This window comes from Adiantum capillus-veneris, chromosome 8, assembly GCF_014529385.1.
Source record: "Adiantum capillus-veneris isolate H3 chromosome 8, ASM1452938v2, whole genome shotgun sequence".
In the NCBI taxonomy this organism is placed as follows: Eukaryota; Viridiplantae; Streptophyta; class Polypodiopsida; order Polypodiales; family Pteridaceae; genus Adiantum; species Adiantum capillus-veneris.
The window spans coordinates 42,290,097-42,316,524 of NC_140938.1; the positions used below are offsets into that span (position 1 = coordinate 42,290,097).

Consider the following 26,428-nt stretch of genomic DNA (forward strand, 5'->3'; position numbering starts at 1 on the left):
GACGGTGGGTTGCGAAGACGAGCCAAATAAAAAAACCAAGTAAATCAAAACTCAGTAACACCACAAGATCCCCAAATAGAAGATATGCAAATGACCCATATGACCAGGAAAATTCAAAACATAGTACAACTGCTGGAGTGCCCCTCTTTAACTGCCTACAGATTTTGGTTTCTCCACTCATCAGCAAACTTTGAAGCATTTCAATCTCAGCATCCAAACCTTCAGTCCTTTCATGCAAAGCCAATAAATTTAAGCACTAGTAACGCAAACGGCCACGAGCAATAGAGGATCTGCAATCTCCAAGGCTGGACCACACAGGTCCAAATCACCAGATGGAAACCATTTGGTTGAGAGACGCAAAATTGCTCACACACACACCAAAGATCACATACATGTGAAACATCATTGTTTTTCAGTTTGAGAATACAGCAAGAGGAGCACATACTTTACAAAACCCAACAGTTTCAATCCAGTCTACGACAAACGAAATTTGTCAACTAACTAGCAGAAACAATATGAATTCAAAATTGGTAACACACTAGCACATCAAATAAACAGCAGGCCCTAGCAAAATCAACACACATGATCAGCAATGGGAGCAGAAAAAGCCAAACCAGCTGGGCATGAATCCGATAGTGTGAGAATTTGCCCAAGAAAGAAAAATCACTTCTGAATGCCCCTTCAGAGTAATGTACTGACAAATTATGAATACAAAGAAGCTTGATATCTGACAAATTCAAAGAGATGTGATACCTCAAATGGAAAGACGTTCCTTTGAACAAGCAAGCGCATTGCTGCCATTATCCAATGTTACTTACCTCTGACTACATTTCCTGCGAACTATCATCTATGGGGGGTTCATAGGACCTTAAAGCTTGCAGATCTTGAAAGTGGCTTACTCCCAAATCAAACGAGCCTGTTGATACTAAAGGTTGACTGTTTAGGCCATGAGAAGCAGAAGTCACCACCTGCATTAAATCCATCGTTGGCTTCACATCTTGCGAAATGTCTCCCAACCTGACCTCTCCATGAAACATGGAGTACATAGGGACACAGTCAAACCCTGCAACACCATTGAGACCATGTGCAAATGGTCCTTCAAGATGGTCCCTATCCATTGACATTGATCCAGTCTGGTAGCCAGCTGTTGTAGACGATAAACTCTGTAGACTTGTAGCTGCCGACAGCAGCTTGTCATGTGTCCACTCGAAATGATGCTGGTGCCCACCACTTGGTATGAGAGGTTGGGCAGTTGGTATATGACTACTTTGCAGGCCTTGATCTGTTATTATATTCGAATGAGTTGTAATATCTGCAACCATGCCCTGCGTAGAGGACAAGAATTGCATTGTTGACTGAAGAGAGAGAGCACGCCCAGAGTCCGAGACTCTTGGAAAACCCTGACCGACGGGTATAGCCTCAAGTCCTGTGTGCACTCCAGCCCCTGAGGAAGATGTCAAAGACAAGCTTGGACCCAGGGGATTGACAGATCCTTGGAAATACTGATGCGTCTTTGGGCCACTGCCCACATCAGAAGAACCAGGAATCATGCCTTTTGGACTTTGAGGGGAAAACAATGTTGACCTGTCATTTGGGTGGGAATAAAGACCTGTGAACAATGGCCGCTCTATTCCTGCACCTGCTGGAATCGAACACTCATATGCCGCTTGGTCCTCGAAACTTATCATCTTTTGCTGTTGCCAGTTTCCTTTCTGTTGGTGAGAAGGGTTTCCATCATCCCAGTGCGCTGACACACCTGGAATTCGCATCTGTGGGAGAAAAGATGACCTATCTGCAAATAGTTGGCCCAGCCTGCTGTTATCTGTTCACACAATTTCTCTTTTAAGCCTATCGAAAGGATAAGACACATTACATGCCAAAACCACTATGAATCTGCACAATCCCCCGCTTGAGGATTCCTTTCAATTAAAGTTACTGGAAGATTATATACCTTGAAAAGCAGGTAAGAACCTTGCACTAAAACCGAGAGGATCGGGCTGGGGCTTCCGACGCCGCTTGTTGTGCCCTTCAAGGCGATTTCGACAGCTTCGCTTACCTTCATCAAACGCATCTAAGCCATGAAACCTGTCAAAGCATTATCAAGGCAGCAGACATGACACATGCATCCATTAAACATGGCCCTCTTGAAAACACAAATATGTACATCCAAATTCAAACTAGCATGCCCCTAATGAACAAAATTCAGTAAAGAATGTGTTTGTGAGCATGCACACGTGTGCCATTCCATTCAAGATTAGGCACGGCCAAGTCTCCTTAGGAATGAGCAGCCGGTCTAACTCCCAGAAACTGTAAGGTATGAGCAGCCAATACAACTCAGGAAAGTGAATGACCTGCAAAATCGCGATGTCGCGTCCCTAACCTTGAAAAGATTTCCTCATACAAGAGATAGAGAGCGTGTGAAACCCAGTAAGGGGCTGACTTGATCTATGCCACCACAGGCTGTCCACCTACGCGCAACAACAAGATGCACCCCAAAGGATAGGGCCTGCGAGAGAGAGAGAGAGAGAGAGAGAGAGAGAGAGAGAGAGAGAGAGAGAGAGAGAGAGAGAGAGACACCAACTACTGACAATGTGGTAGTCTGCATGCTGAAATGGCAGGTGATGACCAGGCAGCCAAGAATGATGCACCAGCCAGTGATTGTGTGGCACTGTAGCAGCCTTGATGACATAGCCAAACAATGATGGTGTGACAGCAACTGTGAGGAGTGCAAGCTCTTCCCAATACAGATGCTTTTAAGCAGATTGCTATTGTTGTATCTGAGTTTCCTTTTTGATGGTTGCTTTTAGCAAGCAAGAGCCATAAAAGAAAGGACCTAGTACCCACTGCGCACGCACACAGTTTGGTTTTGGACACTCTGTCTTCAGAGAATTGTTGTAGCTCTTCTATTGTTCTCACTAGAGAAGCGATCAGTTGATCAAAACATTGATCCTTCGATTTTGACATGCCAACAACGAGGCAGATGGGTCCAAATGAACAAGATTGAGATGATAATGTTTAAAATTTACTGGATCCCACCTATATTGTTGGCTTAGTGCAAGAAGTTTAAAAAAATGCTATTGCATACAAGAGGTATGCACAATTTGTACAAGGAGCTCTATAGTAGGGTAAAAGTACCAGTGAGGAAACAGGCTTCAATCAAAGAATTAACCCTCCCGCAAAGAGCTAACCCTACCACAGTAGACATACGGGACCACATAGCTTCTTGGCTTAGAGCAGCTGCCGTGGAGCGCTCTGATTCGCAGGGATGCTGGGACAAACACCGCATGCCAGTGATTTTGAACTGGCCCATGAGCGGCCTTAACTTTTTGAGGGTAACAACATTACGCATCGAGATTCGTGAGTTCCAATCAAAAAAGTTGCATTTTTCACCGTCGGTAGAAACATTGACATCACTAGAAAGAGCATTCATCAGTGCATATTTTGCGCTTATTCATGCTGCAAATTGTGCTTCGTAGATCAAGCGCTGCTCAGCAGCATTTCGTTGACCTTAAACGGGGGTTTAAGGTCAACCAAAAAAAAAAAAAACCTCCTTCCACTCCAGTGCCACCCAATATCCCACAATGTCACTCTTCCATGGGACGAGTATTCCACAATATGGTCGATTAAACTCCTAAATTTGTAGCTGATTAAGTGCCTCGACCCCTATCTCAGCCATCAATCTAACCCCTCTATTGCCCAACTTCACCAATTTCTCAGATCCTCTCCTTTCATATGCCAGGGATTCTCTCCTTATTAACCCCCTTCAATAATTCTTTGCCCTAAACCTTTCAAATGAGGTGTCGAGGCAGTAGATTTGAGAGATTAGACAAAATCGAGCAATCACACAAAGATGGTTTTTTTTGTCATAAAAGTTGCCAGGCCAATTCAAAACGAATGTGAGAAACAAGGCTTTTATAGGTATGAAGTGGGTTTTGAGAAGCGTTTGAAACATTCGAAACGTGAGCGTAAAAAAAATCATATATGTAGGGATATTTATTGTACAAACGTTGAAATTCTTGGGAGTATGATGCACGTGACAAATTTCGACAACGCTTTCAACATTCAAACAAACACCAACATATTAATAGACCAGGCCACTCTCTCCACAAACCACCATATAGAAGTAAGAGTCAGATCCACAGATGAACAAAAATATAAAAACTCTCACCCACCCTCTCAAAATTATCACCACCATCCCTTGTGCCTAGCCCAGAGCAGCTTCCGGCAAGACTAGACACCGGAGAAGAAGCAATAGAACTGCCAAAACGCTAGCAAGAACAAAGGATTGTGGAAGCGTGAATTCTTGATTCTACTTATTTTCTCAATTCCATTGCAATTGGCAATGGTATTAAAGCTTGTGTTATCCTCTAAATCCTTGAGATTCCCCCCCCCCCCATGTCTGAGTGTGTGTTTGAGTGTTTAGCCCAAGGACATTTCTTTCACTTACATGACCTACCATTCCACGTCCGGCCACACGCTTGAGCATAGGAAATTCAAAGAATGTATATTTGGGGTTTGAATTGTGGTGCGCCTACAAGAGGGTAGTTTGCCTTGATATGAGGCCTTGCATGGATATCTGTAGTCATAACTTCATAGAAATGATAGATCCAAGGTTGATGTGTACATGCTGTACCGGTCGGAATCGTACATAATGTACGTTGTTGCGTACAAAAAAAAAAATAGGTATGTAAAAATATGTACCATTGGCAAAATACCTAATGTAATCAGATTTTTAGCATATTTACAGCCAACATCTTCAAAGACAAAACACATGTTACATTTAGAGGTTATCTACACCACTCAGCATATGTAGCATGTTCAAAACCGCTTTTAAACGACGCACCTCTTTATATTGTCAATATACCAGTAAACAATCACCACAACCATACTCCAAACATCATATGACATAACATGAACTGAAAATGATAGCAACAATAAACGGGTGACAGGCTCAACATAGAACAATAAGCAGCATACAAATGTCTGGTAATGTCTAATGGCAAGACTCAAAAACAAAAACAAGCGGCATGAACTTCCATCGTCTTTGTACAATTGCCAAGGCATCCTCTTGATTGCAGTTTACAAAATTGAAGCTAGATCGTACTACATAGACAACAAATTGCAACACAATCCCTAATATTACGTACTGCCTGGATACGTACGTATTGAATGTTGTTCCGTACATGAACAGTTTTTGTGCACTTAAAAATACTTACCATTGTAAAATAACCTAAACTATCTAGGATTTGAATTTTCTTTATAGAAGATTTTAAAAGCACAAGTTGCCTATTAAATGACCAACAAATATCATCTACAAAGTGTGTCTGTGTGTCACTTGTGACTTCCTCTACTCCCTGCTTGCCCTCACAAACACTGACAATAACCTTCTCAAAGTCTTCGAATTTTTAATAATTCCGTGGGTGGAGTTTCCAAAGGCTCATACAATCTGCAATTCGTATAAATAGGCTAGAAAACCCTCTCAAATCCACGGCGTCTATCACGAGGCTGTGGCAACCACTAACCTTAGTTGTTGGTTTCTTTTCCTTGATTTTTAGTTAATTTTTGGGACCCTCTTTTTGAGGTCACAAATGGCCCGACATTGTGCAACGACCGACGATCGAGAGTTTCACACGCAGTCGAGAAGGGCAGGTCACCACGAGCCAATCGGCATTGGAATCCGAGTAGTAAAAGGGTGAGTTCAAAGACATTTAGGCCCCTCGCTGCACTTATAAGTCGGTGGGTACTAGGAATTAACTCAAAAGAGGCAGATTGGACACATGCCGGCTCAAGGTGCACTTGTCAGGCTCATCCCAAGAGGGGGCGACCATTTTGAGAGAGGGGACTGATTTTTGACTACACATGTGGCTACAATGTGTGTGTGTGTGTGTGAGAGTAGTGGGTGCAATTGATCACATCTTTAATGGAAAGCTTGTCTTCTCCCTTGTCTCATGTAGCGCGACGATTTGCTCTCACGCATCTCTCTCCCCCCTTTGCACATATGGTAATGCCCCACTAGCTGGGCTTCTCAGTTGACCATGTACAGTTCTGGGGGTTTTATGCGCGTTTGCCAAGGCAAGAGTCTTCTGTACAGGAACCGGATTAGCTAATTGCTAATCCCCCACAAGTACGCACACTCCCATCACGAAGGATTGCAAAAACGGAGAGTTTTCTCGCATGAAAACTCGTCCGTTTCAAAGGGGAATTGTCCCATTGCATGCAGGAGCACCTGAGACACGCGTACACATGCTCGCTCTACCCAAAACGATCCAAAACAGATATTTACAGCCCACTGTGTTTTCTGTAGGTTTAGGGTTTCGCACCTAAACTAAAAGACATCGCCAAGGGAGCCTCGGGAAAGCCTTGGAATGCTTAAACAGGGCTTTGAGCACCTAACAGTGACAAAACAGGGAATTACAGCACGCTGAAATTGACCTGCAGCTCACTGGAAAGCTTCCAAATTGCAAGGGAGAGTGTCCTTGATATGTACTTTTGACCAGCATGGGTTTTTGCGCCGTTATGCTGGTGAAATTGGGTCAAAAACCTGCCATTACAACCATAGACAGGTTTGAACAGCTTGGTGTGAGTTAGGTGAAAGTGTTCGGAATCGTCCATTTGCAAGAAGAATAAAGAAATACCAAAAGGGGCGCCAATCTTTGGGGCCTACAAGGTGGTGTTGTCTGCTTGGGAGCGCTCTAGCTACCAGGCCGTGTTTTGTTTTTAAGTGTTGAATTCCAATCACAGGCTTATTCGTGGAGTTCCTTTGTGTCGTGGTGTTCAACTAAAGTTTGTCAAGTAAAGATTTGGGTGAAAGCTAAAGTCTACCGCCCTACGGGCCGATTTCATGGTTCCGTCGTTGGGGCAGAGTCACTTTTTCCTTAAAGAGTGAGCCTTGGTTGGTTTGCGGCGAAGACACAGAGCATAGGAACTCGGAATTACATTATGGCTGACAGAACAAACGACGCCAAGGAGGGTTCCTCTTCACAGGACATACAGGTTGTTCTTCCAGTGTTCAAGCACACTTTCAAAGTTATGTGGATCCAGAAAAATTTCATTTATGCCACTTGAGGGCTGTGATGTGTTATTGGGTATCCCATCATCCATGGTGTTACACCTTGCATGCTATGGTGGATACTTACAACAAAAAGATTACCCTTGTACATAGAGGAAAGACACATGTCCTTGACGTAAAGCGACACCGCAGATCAAGCCCCAAACCTCGCACATCTCACCTTCTCGCAACAGAACCTCCAGATGAGCCAGAGTTTGAAGATTCAGCCCGCTATTCGCAGATTTCAGCATCTGCATTTTCAGCGCATCGTCGTCGTGTCATCATCATCACCGTCATCACCGACATAGAGTCAGAATTCAACAGATACAAGATTTGCAGATTTCAGCCCCTTTTTCAGATTTCAGCCCGTCTCATCGCCGTCCTCGTCGTCAGCAAGTCCACTGCAATGTAGAGATTTGTGCAATCAATAGTAGACCGCTCTCGGAGGGTTTGACAACATTCTGGTGTCATATTCTTCTCACTCTATCTCTCAGTCTCAGCACCTTCATTCACAGTGTTCATCCACTTTGTTTGTCATCACTTGCACTCTCTCACTAAAGGAACGGAAGGCTCTCCCTTCCGTAAGTAAAAGGAACCCTTGAGCACAGTTCGGAGCACTCATCTTGAGCAAAGTTCAACATTCACATCCGTTGCACCTTACATTGGTATCAGAGCTTTGGCAGTGTTTTGTATCACTCAAGTAAAGAAGCACAAAAGAAATTTTGCTTGTTGCGGTCGCACGTAACCCAAGTCCACTTGGGCGTGTCGATTCCTAATCATGTTTTTGAAGAGTGACAGGAAACCCAAGAAAGAAGGGCTTGTCCAGCCTCCCCTTGTTTCTCTTTTCACTCATTGAGAGCGGACCGTGCACTAAGCGGCCGGCCAATTGACGTGAGGTGGGATAAAGCAACCTTGGTGTGAGCCCAAGGCCACCAAGGGGTGCGCCCACGGGAAAGAGAAGAGCTCGGGTAAGAGAAGATCCTTCTCTAAAACAAATTGCAAGCAAAAGAAGAACCTCAAGAACCCAAGTTCCTCGCGAACTAAAGAACCCAAGACTTCAATGTATGGTCATGGAAGTCGCGAAAAAGAATTTTCCCCACCAGGAGGTTTTTCCGACCCTCCCCGCTCCCCATCTACGCCAAGGATTGCATCAAATCCTATGGAGGCTTTGGTCAAGACAATGATGGACATGATGTTACAACAAGAAGCACAACGCGCTGCATTGGAGCGGGAGCGCGAAGAAAGAAAAGCAATCTTGGGTCGCGAGCACGAAGAAAAAAAAAGCAGAATTGGATCGCGAGCGCGAAGAAAGAAAAGCATAATTGGATCGCGGACGCGAAGAAAGAAAAGCAGAAAGAAAGGCCGACTTGGAGCGTGAGCACGAGCAAGCGCGCTTGGCGGCGGAAGAAAGAAGGGCAGCTATTGAGCTTGAGCGTGAGCAAGCACGCGAAGCCCAACGAGTAGCGGCTGAAGACAAACGAGCGTCCTTGGAGTTAGAGCGTGAAGCGCAAAGAGACCAATGCATGCAAGAGTTGGTCCTACAGGTACTACCTCAAAACCTGAGCCGGCCAAAGATGTTGGGGGTTCATCAAGTGGCGCAAGCCAAGATTCGGACTCCAACAACCCCGTCATTGAGAAGAGCACGTTTAGTAAGTATGACGGTAAGATCGATGCTAGTGTTATTCTTCTTGGTTGTATCAATTTAATGCTTATTTTGCAGAGTTGAAGTGGCTTCCAGAGCGCTCGCTACTGCTGTTCGCCCCCCCTTGCTGCGCCATCGCTAACCCCCCCCCCGCGCCAGCCCTTACGCGCTGCCCCACAGCCTGCCCGCTGCCCCCCCCCTTTTTTGCGCTACCCCACAGGCCGCCCGCTGCCTCCCTTTCGCGTTGCCCCCCCCCCCCCCCCCCCCTTTTCCCCGAAGCCTCTTGCAAATTGGCTCTTGCAGCACTGTCTTTTTTGGCAGTGCTTGGCGCGCTCGCTTGCCAGCAGACACAGATAGAGACACAACGCACACATGCACAGCCACCCTCTGAGCCTGAGGCTCCAACGAAGGGATGGCAGCAGGCCCGTGATAGACGGCGACACGAGCCACAACGTCAGCCTGGCACTCAGAGTGGTCCTCAGGCGCCTACTCAGCAACAGTGGGTTCCCACAGGGAACCAATTTGGTCCTCTTGAGCAAGATGAGGTCCCTGCTCCAACCCCCACCCCAGCTCACCCTCACACCCCCCCCCCCCCCCCCCCCCCCCCCCAAGAGTTCCCCCCCTCTTTCTCATCCTCCCCCCCGCCTCTTCCCCCCGCCCCTCTTCTCCACCGCTCCCCCCAGCTCCTTCTCCCCCCCATCCTGCTTCAGTTCCACAGTCGACCCAAGGGGCAGGGCCTTTTCCGACGGCTAGGAGATCTCTTGGCAACGCCTTTGCCACGAGTCTCTTAGCGAGAGAGGGACAGCCTTTCTTGCGACCCTCTCTACAGGTACAGACATCTCCCCTTGCAGCTATCCCTCGTGGTCTGACGAGCATTGACATCCGGAGCCAATGGGACTTCTTCGACTACGGCTTCACTCGTTTTCTTGGCGACCCCTCAGCAGACCATGAGGCAGCCTGCGTCAGGGTCCATGTTCTGTTCCTTGCCGCTAGGGGGACAGAGGCCTTGGACTCAGCAGTTGGCTTCTCCTTCCCCCTTTGTGGCAGGGACCAGACAGAGTGGACTCTCGACTCAGTGTTGGGATGGTTGTACACACAGGTCCTAGAGTTCTCTCACCACATGGGAGAACTAGGAGTTACAGACATGCTCCAGACTTTGTGACCATTGGCCAAGTTTGCGGTGACACCTCCAAACTCAGCAGGATGTAGACACATTGTGGTTTACTTCTTTGTCAATACACAGTGCTTGCCATGTTATGTATACATTCATGAGGACTCCTGGACAGAGGAGGTTGCTTTACGTACGGCTCACTCTGCTTGGACTTTGGGCCAGGCACTCGTTTGCAGTAACGCCTATCTAGAGGACGCTCGGATGCGGATTACTCCTCATCCAAGCCAGCCTCGAAGATAGCCCGTCTAGCTGCTGCGGCAGCATCTGTTCTCTCTCGCTCCCCATGAGGATCGTCTCATGTAACGTGCAGGGACTAGGTGGGCCCCAGTTTCAACGTCAACGGGGCCGACTACGTCAGGAACTTCAGCGCTGCCTTGTGGGAGGAGAGATTGATCTCCTTATGCTTCAGGAGCACCATCTGTGTGAGAGCCGCATTAGACGTTGTGGTCAGCTCTTGCGTGGACGATATGATACTTTTTGGTCAGCTACTTTTGGACCTGGAGGCATCCAAGGTGGGGTATGTATGACTATTGCGGACTCTTTGCAGTAGGCCATTATGGACAGAGGGATTATTGTGCCAGGCAGGGTTCAGTGGTTTACTATGCAGGTTCAGGGTGGCCTAGTGGGTTTCCTGAACATCTATGCGCCCAATGTGGCGAGTGCTCGTGCAGAGTTTTGGTCACAGATAGTTGAGTCTCTGTCACAAGCAGAACACTGGTGCATAGGAGGGGACTTCAACATGTTGGAGGACCCTTCTGAGGATTGGTGGTAGCCATGCTACTGTGCATGGAGTTGAGTTGGCAGCTTGGGAGAGGTTTTGTATGACTCTGAGGGTTTCGAATGTTTGGCAGCACTATGGTTTTGTGAGGCCCCCAGACAGCCTTGCCTTCGCTCGGTCGGACCGTAGAGTGGGAGGAGTGAATCTATTGCGGATAGATCGCTTCTACACTAGTGACCACTTCAGTGACTTGGGAGAGACAGTGAGCATTCTAGCAGAGACCTCCTTCTCGGACCATGCACCAATGATCCTCACAGTGGCAGACAGGCAGAGGAGTGGGAGCACGATGCTTCGCATCCCAGAGAGGGTCTTGTTGGACTCAGCACTCAAAGAGCGGGTAGAGGCTCTCTGGACAGAGAGCTTGGACAGGCAAGATTCTCTTGCTGACAGAGTGGCCTCAGGCCTAGCCCAGATTAGCCGCTTTTTTCTCCATGAGTCTCTGGCTTGCCGGGCTGCAGCGAGAGAGGAGAAGCAGCGTCTCAAACGGGGCATTGCTTTGTTATAGAGGATGCAGGAGCAGCATCCAGACAGTCCTTGGTTGGAGGAGCAGTTACACTAGGCTCGACAGGAGCTTGCTAGCACAGAGGAGAGGTGACATGAGTTTGCTTTCCACCGACAGGCATCTAAGTGGACCCAGGTGGGCGACAGAGTGACTGGTGCTTTCTTTGAGACAGAGGGACCTCGGCACTTGCATGCCAAGGTCAGTCAGTTGAGGAGGCCAGACGGGTCAGTTGCTTCTGAGCCCGAGGATATACGTACAGTTGCTACTGACTTTTAACGTGAGTTACTGTCTGCAGAATCCCAGTCAGAGCGTCAGGATGTGTGCAAGGAGCAGGTTTGGGCACAGATGCCTTGTCTTGTGATTGAGGAGATGCGTCAGAGGCTTGAGCTACCACTTCAGTAGTGCTTTTCAATACATTTTGCACACAGGAGTGATGCCTGATAGCATGAGGGAGGGTCTGATCTACCTCATTCCCAAGGAGGGTGGCTCCTTGGATGAGATTCGACAGTGACGCCCCATCACCATCCTCAACTCAGCCTACAAAATTCTTGCCAAGGCTCTAAGTTTGAGGATTCAACCACTTCTAGAGAGCCTTATACATGAGACTCAGACAGGTTTTGTCAGTATCCTTGACAACATCTTTACTTTTTGGGATGCTTCTGCCCTGGCACGGCTCCATGGTGAGGACCTCGTGATTCTTCTTCTCGATTTTGAGAAGGCATACGACAGAGTTGACTGAGACTTTCTAGAGGGCACTCTACGCAGGATGGGCTTCTCAGATGCTTGGATCAGAGGGGTGTCAGCTCTATACAGACAGGCTCATAGTCAGGTACTCTTGGCAGGAGGTAGAGGTGATCGCTTCATGCTTACACGCTCGGTCAGACAAGGCTGTCCTCTTGCTCCCTTCCTCTTTCTGTTCTATGCGGAGGCGATGAGCAGGTTTTTGGTGTCAGAGCAGGTTGGTCTACAGGGCTTAGCACTCCCTATTCGGGGAGATGAGCTAATGGACGCTGAGTTTGCCGACGACTTAGCCTTGTACTTCGATGGCCAGGAGGCCAACCTTCACAGGTGTGAGCAGGCTCTGGAGACCTTCTATTGTGCATCGGACGCACTGATCAACTGGAGAAAGACAATGGCTTTCTCGGTTGGTAGTGCTCTTATGCCCGATTGGATGCCGTGGATTCCCCCAAGGACTGCAGTTCGGTACTTGGGTTGTCATGTGGGTTTGGACTTGTCTCCGGAGCAGCAGATTGCCCCCCTTCTCCTGTCTATCAGGAGAAAGTTGTTACATTGGATCTCAACACGACTTTCTTTGGCTGGCAGAGTAGTAGTTGCCAACCAGGTGTTGTTGGCGACTATGTGGTACATCACTTCTTGTTGGATCTTCTCGAGTTCTTGTATCAGCCAGGTAGAGAGGCTGATCAGGAACTTCCTTTGGTCAGGACGTGACACTCAGATAACCCGAGCCGAGCCAGAGTGGCTTGGCAGGTCATCACTCTTCCTTGTTCACAGGGAGGGCTTGGGATCATTGATCCAACACAACAGAGCACAGCCCTTCTTGGGAAGTTCATCGTCAGAGGACTTCTTCCAGGTGAGGAGCCCTGGAAGGAGTTCTTGCTACAACAGCTTCGTGCTAGGGTGCCTCAGGCAGAAGGCCCTTGGCAACCTTCGACCAAATGGATCTTTACAGAGATGCGCAGAGTTGGTTTGAGCAGGAGACTGGAGGACCGCTTCGCTGTGAGTTTGCTTCGATCTTGGGAGCTCTTGCGGCGGGGCTTGGAGCTAAGACAACCTACGTGCACGGAGGAGCACCTACGGCAGCCCCTTGTCTGGAACCCCATGGTTAGCACTCAGAGGGGCCACTTGGCTGGTAGTCTGCCTCATGTTTCCTGGGGTCCCATGGCAGCGGGTCCAACGCGCTCTTTAGGTGACTGGCTAGAGTTCAAAGGTTTGTCAAAGGAGGTGCAGGGTCTCCAACTACAGGGCATGAGAGGGGTGCAGAGCATGTGCCAAGACATCTCAGAGTCAGTTCCAGCTGAGTGGCTCACGCCTCTCGAGCCAGTAGCACCCCGATCGATGGGAGCCTTCACACGACTGGAGGTTCTCATCTCAGTCAGGGCTTGCTCAGAGACTGTTCCATCCCTTTTCTTCGAGCTTCAGGGTGGGGGACGCCTTCAACGAGTTGCAGTAGAGGCCCCGCAGGTGGCAGAGTGCTGTTTTCAGAGGATCCGAGTAGTGGGCATCTGTGGGAGGACTTGTGTCATAGATCCTGACCCAACAGCTCTTGAGACTGGACACTGGAGGCTGTGGGCTTGGGAGTGTTGTCCACTGGCACAAGTACAGTGGGAGCCTGGTGAGTGGCTATGGAGGGATCCCTTCTCTTCTGCAGACCATCCAAGAGTCCCGTTCTTTCAGTACACAATTCGTCTGGGACGTTATATACCAGCAGCACACAGAGAGGCCCGCCCCGCTACAGCACCTCATTGGCAGGAGAAGGGTCTCACAGCTGAGTTCTTGGCAGCATTTTGGAAGAGGTTGTGGAACAGTCACCTTGTTTCAATGGTTGGTCGCACACAGAGCTACAACAGTTGGGAGCTGGCTAGTGCATAGTGGTCTCTCGACCGCATGTGCAACTTGTGACCATCTTGTGGAGAGTCAGCGTCACTATCTTTGGGACTGTCCCTCGGCCCAGCAGGTGTGGCTACGAGTTCTTCGCTTGATGCCTACTCTCTCCACGGCTCGACAATACACTTGGGAGCAGCGGCTTGGTCCACCCTCACGGGCCCGGCACTTCAGTTTGAGCTATCCTCCACCAGAAGGATGATGCAGGAGGGGCGACCTACACTTCAGCCTGCTACAGAGCTTACTCCACAGGAGTGGTGCAGTGAGAGAGAGGAGTGTTGGGAGCTCATCAATGGCCTGACACTCTGGTTCATCTGGCGGGCCCGTTGTTTCCGCATCTTTGAGGCTCACCCTGTGCCACCAGCAGAGACTGTACGCGATTTTTGGCTAGAGCTGATCCACATGACAACTGGAGGGACTACAGGGCAGCTCCGACCGCATGCAGGAGCGCAGAGAGGCTTTCCTTCGACTCTGGCGTCCTGGGCCTTTCTACACCATGGTCCAGGGTGTACTCCGATGGCACTACCGACCACCTGTGTGGCTTTTCCCTCCCCCTATTTCTTGATTTAGCCCCATTGTACATATGCTGGTTTTTTCATTGGGAGAGTCTCCCACCATGGTTGTTGTAGCCCTCACTTGAAGAGGTGGTTGTAGCCCTATGGGCACTTTCAATAACTAATAGAAGAATCTTTTTCTCGAAAAAAAAAATGCTTATTTTGCAACAACTAAGAAGACGGGGAATAGCAAGGTTTTGACGGCAGCCATGGACCCCAGTGATGCCATCAATTGGTACCACGCATGGTAAGAGGCACAGTTGGCCGCGCACCTAGAGGAAGCCGACAGAGATGCGCCCCTTTCCTTCAATTGGGCCGACTTCCAAGACAAGCTCAAGGCGCGGTTTATGCCTCCTGAGTACCTAGAACGATTGAAGGACGATTGGCGCAATCTCAAGCAAAATGGTTTGTCAGTTATGTCTTTCTCTAATCGTGTTTTGCAGCTCGGCACCCAATTACGCAAATCGAATGATGAGCGCAAAGAGGCTTTCATTTTCGGTTTGGACGACTATATCAAGTTTGATGTCCAAGTCCTCAATCCCGTAGATCTCAACAAGGCAGTAGCGATTGCTCTCGCATAGGAGATGAAGCACAATAAGGGAAAGCCTAAGGAGAACAAGACTTCGCAAAGTACCTCTCAGACTTCTCAGAACCCTCATAACGGTAAGAACAGTAAGAATGGTAACTCTTCTCACCAATCTTCCACTAGTCTCTCAGAAAAGAACTCTCCAAATGAACCTAAGGGTAAAGCAAACACAATTGCTAAACCTAAGCTCACTCCAGATGACAAAGCAGCACAAGGAATTTTAGGAGGATACAATCAAAAGAACAAAGCATTTATTCTAAGGAAGGTCGATGTAATCATTGTCACATCAAGGGTCACATAAAAAGAACATGTCCTAAGCTTGACTCTAATGAATCTAAAAAACCCACAGAACCCACCTCCTCTGTCAATGCAATAAAACACGAGTGTGACCCAAGTTTCTCATGATCCTCCCATTGATGAGTCTCTCATTAAGTGTTATGGTCATGTGAAGGGTCGGCGTTTTGTTATATTGTTTGACAGAGGCAGTATGCATGATGTGATTAGTGACTCTCTTGTCGAAAGAGCCCGCTTGGAGGTTAGCAAGACATCTCATTTCAAGGTGTCAGGCTTCGCTCCCGGTATGGACTCTCTCATCACGCAAGAGTGCCTTGATGTGTTGTTCACTGTTCAACAAGCGTCCTTTCGCAAGAAATTTGTAGCCTCTCCTCTTTCAGGATGTGATATGCTTTTCTGCATTCGATGGTTTCGTGAGCATAACCCTCTCATTCATTGGACAGCTAATACTTTCACTTTTAATGCCAAGAGTGACTCTCCTATTGTCATTCGTGGGGAGCAAGTTGTTCATTCTTCATCTCTCATTTCTAATGTGCAAGCGAAGATTGAAAAGAATCAAGAGAAGGAGACTCTCTCAGTCTTGTCTTCTCCAAAGCACGACACATATGATTTGCATGATAAAGATGTGATTGTTCACAAGGATGATGGTTTAGTTGATACTTTGTCTAGTGAAGCTAACCTCATTGCAAATTCGATCACGAAGAACTGATGTTGGCTCTCGAGTCGAGGTCCCAAGAACCCCCATAGAAAGTATTATGTGTGTGCATGATTAGTCAACACGCATTGTTCGAGTGTTTCATTCGTGATGGTTTCCTATATTTTAGTTACCGTCCTTATGTGATCCCTTTTCATAGGCATGACATATTGTACGTTGAACATGATTCACGCATGGATGAGCACTAATGTATGAAATGTTTGCATTTAAGAAATTCACATTCCATGTCTCTTCCTTGGCATGACACAGTATCCGAAAGAGCACAAGAAGGATTAAGCATTAAGCATAGGCATTTCCATTGTGACTTGCCACAGTTGATTGATTAAGATCAGAAAGACAAGTTTCGATTCCACTGTTTGCGTGCGTTTGATGAACGGTTTGGCACTCCGTCTATATGTTCATCTACATTGCATGCACAATCTTTAAAGAAGACTAGAATTTTTTCAGTCACTTTACATGGAATGGGTATGTTCATGTTTTTGTGTTGGAAGTGGTTTCAGGAATTTTCCTCCTCAGAGATTCTTGAAGAAGGTAAACGCATGACTATAGACGAAGTTGACGCATTGAAGGAGCCACAGATGACTTTGTGTCGCTTTCGGCTCGGCCCAAAGAAGCAAGCGTTGCAAACCTTTATGAAGTTCAAGTATCGCATGACCCACGCATCAAAGTGGGCCGACGAAGAGTCCTTTCCAATATTCCAAACGCTGTTGGCGATCTCCCTCGACACCATACAATTTGGTACCAATACCTCACTTTGAAAAGGAGAGGATGTCACGTGCACATCTAACCCTATGTGTACGTGGACAAGCTACTTCATGACAAGGGTTCATTTAGCCTAGCTTAGGAAGTGTTCTGGCACTTTTGTGAGTCTGTTCGCAGACCGTGCATGTCCAGGCACTTAGTAGACGCATATCCTCTGGTTGCACACACCCTGATCGTCAGATTACCGTCAAAACCCATCAGGAGCATTTTTACAGTGCACAGACCTATTTTCCCTATTTTAGCCATTTTTCACTTATTATTATTAAGTGACTTTGTTGGGAAACTGGGTAGGACAATTTGGCTAAGCAGATATATAAGAAAACCTAGCGCTAGCACTTTCTGGCAGAAGAGGCAGCAGACGCCATTTGAAGTGCACCTTCTCAGCAAGACCGGCAAGAGACCATAGCGTTTTCAACCAAGACGAAGAAGAAGAAGACTTGATCAGCCCTAGCGTTTTACACATTGCAAGATCTGCTAGCGTTTTTCAGCAACAAAACCAAATCTGTCGTAGCGTTTTTAGATCAGCCTCAAGCTCTAGCGTTTTGTAGATTTCACCCTTACGACATTGTGACATGGTCCTTGCGGTAGCAGATCTTCACCGCATCGGTTCCCCCGCGACAGATCAGCCCTAGCGTTAGCAATGTCCAATAGATCAAGCTTGACGTTTTTGCAACTTGCAGAGCCTTGAGCGTTTTGCAAATTCCCAACAATAAGCACCTCCATTCCATCAATGTTTTGCATTTCCAGAACTTAGACACCGCATGTCAGGTGCACGGAATTAAAATGGTGAAGATCTAGTTTTACACTTCCACAAAAATCCTTTCCTTCTTTCCTTGCGTTAGTGAATACTTTGTGCTTCAATGAATGTTCCTTTTATATTCCTCTGAAGAGAGGGGTTGAGAGAATGCACTAGAGATGTGTAGCGGGGGAGAGAGAGAGAGAGGGGGGGGGGGAGAGAGAGAGAGAGAGAGAGAGAGAGAGAGAGAGAGAGAAGAAGAAGAGAGCGACACCCGATGGGGTCCCAACCAACCCTCTCAAGGGCCCCCCACACCGTTACGGATGTGGTATTTGCTTTAGATTGCGTAATGGAAAGCATACACAATGCAATACCTCAATGCAGATTCTATTGACTTGACGATGACAAATCACCGCGGTAACTCCTCAAGAAGAGGCACCTCCGGTGCTGATCTGATGTACCTTTGAATCCTTCTCGATGTGGGATTGCGGATGGCCACCACGGATAGATTTTGGGCTGATTTGCGCTCCCGATGTGAGAGGAATGAAGGGGCAAATGATGGCTGCAAAAACGCAGATTTGCGACAAAAAACGCAGTAGATCTCTCGTGTAGAGCAGGCTGAAAACACAGATCTCGATGACGGCGATGATGGACAGCAATGTGAGCACTCGATGCCGGCAAGGGAATGGCCGAGGAGATGACGGCGATGATGGGCAACAATGTGAGCACTCGATGCCGGCAAGGGAATGGCCGACGGGAGGGCTCGATAGGCTACCGAAATACCGGACCCGAGCCGTAAAGGTTAGCGTTTGCAGACCTCACGCGCACCGCGCCGACGAAGGGCTGAAAACTGAAAACGTTGCCTATTAAGCAGGGCTAAAACACCAAGGGCTGAATTCTGAAAACGCAGACTGCTCTTTTTTACAAACGCTGGGCTGATCTGCAGTCCCTAATAATGAGAATAGCGCTAGCTCCACTGTTCCCTTTATAGGTGAGGAATAAGCCTCAAGTAGTTATTAAGGCCTAGGTAGGGCAATTGTCCATCAGTTTTCCCAACAAATAAATCATAAAATGATTTCTTAAACATTGGTCCAGATTTGGTAAGATTGTCGCACATCTGCCCACCTGGGAATCCGATCGCGTGGCACACAGTCCGGCACGTCGAATTCGTCTAACCTAGAACTACATGCTCGTCATGCGAGATGCCCACCGTAGTGTAATAACATCTGTCAAAACGCGTATACAAACCATTTATGCAAGAGGGTTCCAAACTGGAAAACCTAATCTAATGGACTTGTCCGGACATGAAGGTCCTGCGAACAGGCTCACAAAATTGCCGGTACTAATCCCTCCTACGATTCTAGACATCCCTATCTAGGAAGAAGGGGAAAACTGGCTCTGGAAGTCGATGAAGTATGTCCACGTGGCACACAAAGCCATGTGCACGTGACATCCCCTCCTCCTTAAGGTGAGGTACGAGTACCGATCTGCATGGCCTCCTTGTATGAAGCTAGCAAATCTGGATAGTGGATGAAAAAGCCTTCGTCCACCCAAGCATCTTCATGTGTCCCTCGATCCTTGAATTTGAGGAAATGTTGCTTTGCTTCTGTCTTATTGCCAAACTGAAATGGAAGCATTCGAAAACGCTTCAACTTGGTGACTTTGACTGGAACAATGATCTCATGTGGTGGTTCTTTTGGATTGCTCCTTGAAAGTCCACCCTTGTGGCGACTAACTCGACAGGTCCACTTTGGAAACCCGTTGTGCCTCCTGTGGACGTTGTAAAGGAACGACCATGTGAGGTCTCAGCTTCCGAAATTTGACCATCCTTGACTTGAGTGCGCATCCTCTACATTCTGAGGCTCATCTTCCTGCTCATCTTGAGCAAGACCCGCGTGCTCTTGGTCATCTCCACCTAGGTCAACCACATCAATTTGTTGCGCCACTTCCCGTGCGCGATATGCCTCCCAAGCAAAATCAAGTGTCATATTGGCGATGGTTGTGGGTTTTTCCCTTCGTCCATTGGCCCACAGGAGCAAGGCCGTGATCTCTCTCTCTATGTGTATTAAAGTCTTTATTCCAAGCTCGGTTCGTGCAACATAGCTCACAAAAGTTTGTGTACAATCACTTTCTTTTATCGCAAATGACTGCGTATGTGTCATCCCTCTCCATGCTTGCTGACAAAAGAACAAAGGAGAGCAACACTTGCAATCAACCCTCGTGATGAGCGTGTGTGTAGAACAAGACGACACTAACACGCAGACGCTAGCACTGCCTGCTGTGAACGCTACTTATGACTGCTTTGAGAGAGATAGAGATAGCACTAGCAAAGCAGATCTCTCTCTCTCTCTCTCTCTCTCTCTCTCTCTCTCTCTCTCTCTCTAAGCAATCAAGAGTAGCGTTCACAGCAAGCAGTGCCACCGTCTGCACGTTAGTGTCGGGTTGTTCTACACACGCTCATACACGAGGGTCGACTGCAAGTGTTGCTCTCCTTCGTTCCTCTGTCAGCAGGCATGTAGAGGGATGATACATACGCAGTCATTTACGATAAAAGGAAGCGATCGTACAAATACTTTTGTGAGCTATGTTGCAGGAACCGAGCGTCGAAGAAAGACTTTAATACACACACAGAGAGAGAGAGAGAGATCACAGCCTTGCTCCTGTGGGCCAATAGACGAAGGGAAAAACTCACAACCATTGCCAATATAACACACTTAATTTTGCTCGGGAGACATACCGTGCACGAGAAGTGGCGCAACAAATTGATGTGGTTGACCTAGGTGGAGATGACCAAGAGCATGCGGGTCTTGCTCAAGATGAGCAGAAAGATGAGCCTTAGAATGTTGAGGACGGGCACTCAAGTCAAGGATGGTCAAATTCCGGAAGCAGAGACATCACCGTACCGTTCCTTTGGAGCGTCCACAAGAGAGACGACGTGTTTCCAAAGTGGACCCGTCGAGTTGCCGCCCCAAGGGTGGACTTCCAAGGAGCAATCCAAAAGAACAACCTGAGATCATTGTTCCAGTCAAAGTCACCAAGTCGAAGTGTTTTCGAATGCTTCCATTTCAGTTTGGCAATAACACAGAAGCAAAGCAACATTTCCTCAAATTCGAAGATCGAGGGACACATGAAGATGCTTGGGTGGACGAAGGCTTTTTCATCCACTATCCAGATTTGCTAGCCTCATACAAGGAGGCCATGCAGATTTGGTACCCGTAACTCACCTTAACCAAGAGGGGATGTCACGTGTAAATGGCTCTGTGTGCCACGTGGACATACTTCATCGACTTCCAGAGCCAGTTTTCCACTTCTTCCTAGATAAGGATGTCTAGAATCCTAGGAAGGATTAGTACCAGCAATTTTGTGAGCCTGTTCGTAGGACCTGCATGTCCGGACAAGTCCATTAGATTAGGTTTTCCAGTTTGGAACCCTCTTGCATAAATGGTTTGTATACGCGTTTTGACAAATGTTATTACACTACAGTGGGCATCCGGCATGACGAGCATGTAGGTTCTAGGTTAGACAAATCCGACGTGCCAGACCGCGCGTCCATCGAATTCCCAGGTGGGAAGATGTGCGACAATCTCACCAAATCTAGACCAATTTTTTATAAATCATTTTATGATTTATTTGTTGGGAAAACTGGTGGACAATTGCCCTACCTAGGCCTTAATAACTACTCAGGCTTATTCCTCACCTATAAAGAAAACCCTGGAGCTAACGCTATTCTCATTATCACGGACTGCAAATCGGCCCAGCGTTTGTGAAGAGGAGACCCCAGCGTTTTCAGAATTCAACCCTTGCATTTTCAGCCCTGCACAACAGCCAGCACTTTCAGTTTTTCAACCCTTCGCCATCACGGTGCGGGTGAGATCTGCAAACGCTAACCTTCACGACTGTGGTCCGGTACTTCGGCAACCCATCGAGCCTCCACTCCGCCATTTCCTCGCACGCATCAAGTGCTCACATTGCTACTCATCATCGCCGTCATCGAGATTTGCGTTTTCAGCCTGCTCTACGCGGGAGATCTGCTGCGTTTTTCGTCGCACATCTGCGTTTTTGCAGCCATCATTCGCCCCTTCATTCCTCTCACATCGGGAGCGCAAATCAGCCCAAAATCTACCCCTGGTGGCCATCCGCAATCCCACATCGAGAAGGATCCAAAGGTGCATCAAATCAGCATTGGAGGTGCTTCTTCCTGGGGAGTTACCGCGGTGATTTGTCATCCTCAAGTCAGTAGAGTCTGCATCGAGGTATTGCATTGTGTATACATTCCATTTATGCAAGAGGGCTCCAAACTGGAAAACCTAATCTAATGGACTTGTCTGGACATGCAGGTCCTGCGAATAGGCTCGCAAAATTGCCGGTACTAATCCTCCTAGGATTCTAGACATCCCTATCTAGGAAGAAGGAGAAAATTGGCTCTGAAAGTCGATGAAGTATGTCCACGTGGCACACAAAGCCATGTGCACGTGACACTGCAAATCACGCCCCAAAACCTTGGTGTGAGCGCAAGGCCACCAAGTGGTGCGCCCACGGGAAAGAGAAGAGCTCGGGTAAGAGGAGACCCTTCTCTAACACAGATTGCAAGCGAAAGAAGAACCTCAAGAACCATAAGAACCCAAGTTCCTCGTGAACTAAAGAACCCAAGACTTCAGTGTATGGTCATCACTCGAAGCGGAATGGATACTTCGCATGGAGGTGATGAGCATGGAAGTGGCGAAGAAGAATTTTCCCCACCAGGATGTTTTTCCGACCCTCCCCCCTCCCCAGCTACGCCAAGGATTGCACCAAATCCTATGGAGTCTTTGGTCAAGACGATGATGGACATGATGTTACAACAAGAAACACAACGCGATGCCTTGGAGCGCGAGCGCGAACAAAGAAAAGCAATCTTGGATCGCGAGCACGAAGAATGAAAAGCAGAATTGGATGGCGAGCACGAAGAAAGAAAAGCAGAAAGAAAGGCCGACTTGGACCGTGAGCGCGAGCAAGCGCCCTTGGCAACCGAAGAGCAAAGGGCAGCCTTGAAGCGTGAGCGTGAGCGCGAGCAAGCGCGCTTGGTGGCCGAAGAAAGAAGGGCAGCTATTGAGCTTAAGCATGAGCAAGCACACGAAGCCCAACGAGTAGCCACCGAAGAGAGACGAGCGGCCTTGGAGTTAGAGCGTGAAGCATAGAGAGACCAACGCATGCAAGAGTTGGTCCTACAGGTACTCGCCTCAAAACCCGAGCCGGCCAAAGATGTTAGGGGTTCATCAAGTGGCGCAAGCCGAAATTCGGACTCCAACAACCCCGTCGCAAAGAAGATCACGTTCGATAAGTACGGTAAGATGGACGCTAGTGTTATTCATTCTTGGTTGCATCAATTTAATGCTTATTTTACGACAACTAAGAAGACAGGGAATAGCAAGGTTTTGACGGCAGCCATGTACCTTACCGGTGATGCCATCAATTGGTACCACGCATGGCAAGAGGCACAGTTGGCCGCAGACCTAGAGGAAGCCGACGGAGACGCGCCCCTTTCCTTCAATTGGGCCGACTTCCAAGACAAGCTCAAGGCGCCGTTTATGCCTCCTCAGTACCTAGCACGATTGAAGGACGATTGGCGCAGTCTCAAGCAAAATGGTTTGCCAGTTATGTCTTTCTCTAATTGTGTCTTGCAACTCGGCACCCAATTACACAAATCGGGTGATGAGCGCAAAGAGGCTTTCATTTTCGGGTTGGACGACTATATCAGGTTTTATGTCGAAGTCCTCGATCCCGTAGATCTCAACAAGGCGGTAGCGATTGCTCTCGCACAAGAGATGAAGCACAATAAGGAAAAGCCCAAGGAGAACAAGACTTCGCAAAGTACCTCTCAGACTTATCAGAACGATAAGAATGGTAAGAATGGTAACTCTTCTCGCCAATCTTCCTCTAGTCTCTCAGAAAAGAACTCTCCAAATGAACCTAAGGATAAAGCTAACACAATTACTAAACCTAAGCTCAAGGGTACATCTCCGCAAAGTGCCCCAAAAAGGCACAACGAGGACAGATTGAAGACAAGCCAAAGAGTTCTAGAGCAACGGAAGAACGTGGCAGAAAAGGCAAGATGAAAGCAAGACTGGTACCGGATTGCATAAGAACCGAGCCAAGCCAGATGGATGAAAGTATGGAACTCTGCCACGCATGGGGCAAAGTGAAAGATCAGGAAGCCCTTATCTTTTTTTATGGAGGAGCCAAGGCCAACTTCATTTCATCTGAATTGGCGACGCGGCTTGAGATTACGTCCAACAGGATAGGGCCACCAATGGAGGCAATTCTAGCAACGCCCGAACGGGATGTAGCGATTACGCATGTCATTGGCAAACTTCGTTTGCATTGCCAGGGGTGTATTTAGGACACGAGGACTTTTACATCATGCCTTTGGAAGGGTGTGACATCCTCCTAGAAATCCCTTGGTACCATAAGAACAACGCCGTGGTCGACTATTGGGCCAAGAAAGCGACTTTGACAAATGAATAGGCCAGGAAAATTGTACTTAATGTAAAATTGAAGGGCAAGTCCGTCCCTATTGTATCGGCTTCGACCATTTCAAAATTAATGAAATCCATCCTCTTTGTTTACTCGATCTAATTGAAAGAATTGAATGATGAACAACAAACGAACATGTCTGAATTGGACAAAGAGCGACAAGAATTTTTGTGCACACGCTGACTGTTTCTCAAAAGGCCCGCAAAGCGAGTTACCTCCATCTCGTCACGAGGACCATACTATTGATCTGACTCCTAGAACCACACCACCGAACCGGCCATCTTACCATGTTACTCGAGCCAAGAATAAAGAAATCATGAACCAAGTGAAAGACCTTCTTGAAAAGGGTCTCATCCAGCCTAGTACTTCACCCTACTGTTCTCCGATTTTGTTGGAACTAAAGAAAGACGGATCTTGGAGAATGTGCATTGATTATAGAATTCTCAATAAAATCGTCATCAAGAACAGATTCCCGATTCCAAGGATCGATGATATTTTTGACAAACTTCAAGGATCCTCTTGTTTCAACAGGATTGATTTGAAAAGCGCATATCATCATATCAAAATTGCTCCGGGACATATCTACAAGACAGCCTTTTGGACCAACTTTGGTTTATACGAATTTTTGGTGATGCCTTCTGGACTTACCAATGCTCCAGCAACTATCAACCAAATGATGGATAGAATTTTCCGAGAGCATCGATCTTTTGTGGGCACTTTCTTTGATGATATTATAGTTTTCTCCAAGGATGAAGCAGAGCATCAACACCATCTGCTACAGGTCTTTCAGGCATTGCATGATCACAAATTGGTTATTAATGCCAAAAAGAGAGTATTTCTTATCGGAGATACATTTCTTGGGACACATCGTCTCAACAACAGGAGTACAGATAGACTAGGCCAAAATTGAGACTATCCGCGATTGGCCAGACTTGAAGAATGAAGTTAGAAGCTTTTTGAGCTTGTGTTCTTACTACCGGCGGTTCATTCGGAAGTTTGAAGAGGTAGCTTCACCTTTGCACTTATGGACTCAGAAAAGAGTCCCTTTCTCGTGAGGATCGATAGAGGTGACTGCCTTTCAGACACTCAAGGAAAAATTGACTATTGGACGAGTGTTGGCTTTCACCAGACTTGCAAAAGCCATTCGAAGTTTATTGTGATGCTTGTGGTGGTAGTCTGGGAGCGATCTTGATGCAAGAAGGCCATGTGATTGCTTATAAAAAGCAGAATGTTTTCAAGGCCAGAATTGGTAGCACAAATTTATGAGAAAGAACTATTGGCAGTGATCCATGCTCTTACACAGTGGCGACATTATCTACTCGGAGCCGATTTCACGGTCTTTACTGATCATCTACGCTACTTCCTGTTGCAGAAGCAACTTTCAGAAAAGCAGATGCGGTGGGCTAACATCTTGTCGCAGTGTCACTTCCAGATTGACCATGTTCAGGGACAGAAAAACTTAGTGGCTGATGCATTGCCCCTCGTCTTGGCTATTTCCGCGATCCATCATAGAAGCTTCGAGGACATTGTTGACCAGTACACCATCGATCCGAATTTACCAATGTTTGTACTTGGATACAGAATAGGGAGACAGTGCCAGGATATTCCATACGGGATGGCTACTTGATGAAGAAAACAATGTTGTGTGTTACACAACCGTTGAGGGAAAAGGTTTTGACAGAGTGCCACTGTCCACCACTTACGGGTCACCGCGGCATCGACACTGCCTTCAAGGGGGTGGAGCGTTATTTGTAAGGTGCAACGGAAGTGAATGTTGAACTTTGCTCAAGATGAGTGCTCCAAACTGTGCTCAAGGGTTCCTTTTAGTTACAAAAGGGAGAGCCTTCCGTTCCTTTAGTGAGAGAGTGCAATGGACACAAACAAAGTGAATGGACACTGTGAATGGAAGTGCATGAGACTGAGAGATAGAGAGAGAAGAGAATACGAAACCAAAATGTTGTCAAACCCTCTTCTGAAGGCCCCACTCTCTATGGCGATAGCGGTCTACTTATGAATGCACAATTGTCTACAATGCTTGGACTTGCCGACGATGTCGACGACGATGAGGACGACGACGAGACGGGCTGAAATCTGAAAATGCTAATGGCTGAAATCTGCAAATCTTTATTTGCTGAATTCTGACTCTATGTCGGTGACGATGTCGATGATGACGGTACGACGACGACGTGCTGAAAACGCAGATGGTGAAATCTGCGTTTTTCGGGCTGAATCTGCAAACTTCGCGGGATCTGACCGTGCGGCGAGGATCTCCTGCGGAAAGGTGAGATCTGCAAGGTTCGGGGGTTCTACTGCGGGTACTGACTGCAGAAAACTGAAAACGCTGAGTCTAGGGCTGATTCTGTCGTGAAGATCTACAAAAGGTGTCTGGCAGATGCAAAAACGCTCGGGCTGATTTCTGTCTTCTGCTGCTGCCGGTTGTCTTGCAATGCAAAACGCTAGGCTGATCTGTTGTGGTTCTGTCGCCACGCTGATGTGGAAGCAAAA

The 26,428-nt window shown here is 47.5% G+C and overlaps 1 protein-coding gene across 1 annotated transcript in view; it reads right to left on the bottom strand.

Annotated features, from left to right (window-relative positions):
* Window positions 1-652: 652 nt before the first annotated feature.
* Window positions 653-26,428, bottom strand: part of LOC147452040 (squamosa promoter-binding-like protein 3) — a 43,605-nt gene continuing 17,829 nt past the window's right edge. Inside the window, exons 2-3 of the mRNA XM_086517868.1 lie at window positions 1,952-2,085; window positions 653-1,822 (exon numbers count right to left, since the gene is read on the bottom strand). Coding sequence (XP_086373994.1) covers window positions 825-1,822; window positions 1,952-2,085 — 1,132 coding nt within the window. The 3' untranslated portion in view covers window positions 653-824. The remainder of the gene's footprint in view (window positions 1,823-1,951; window positions 2,086-26,428) is intronic.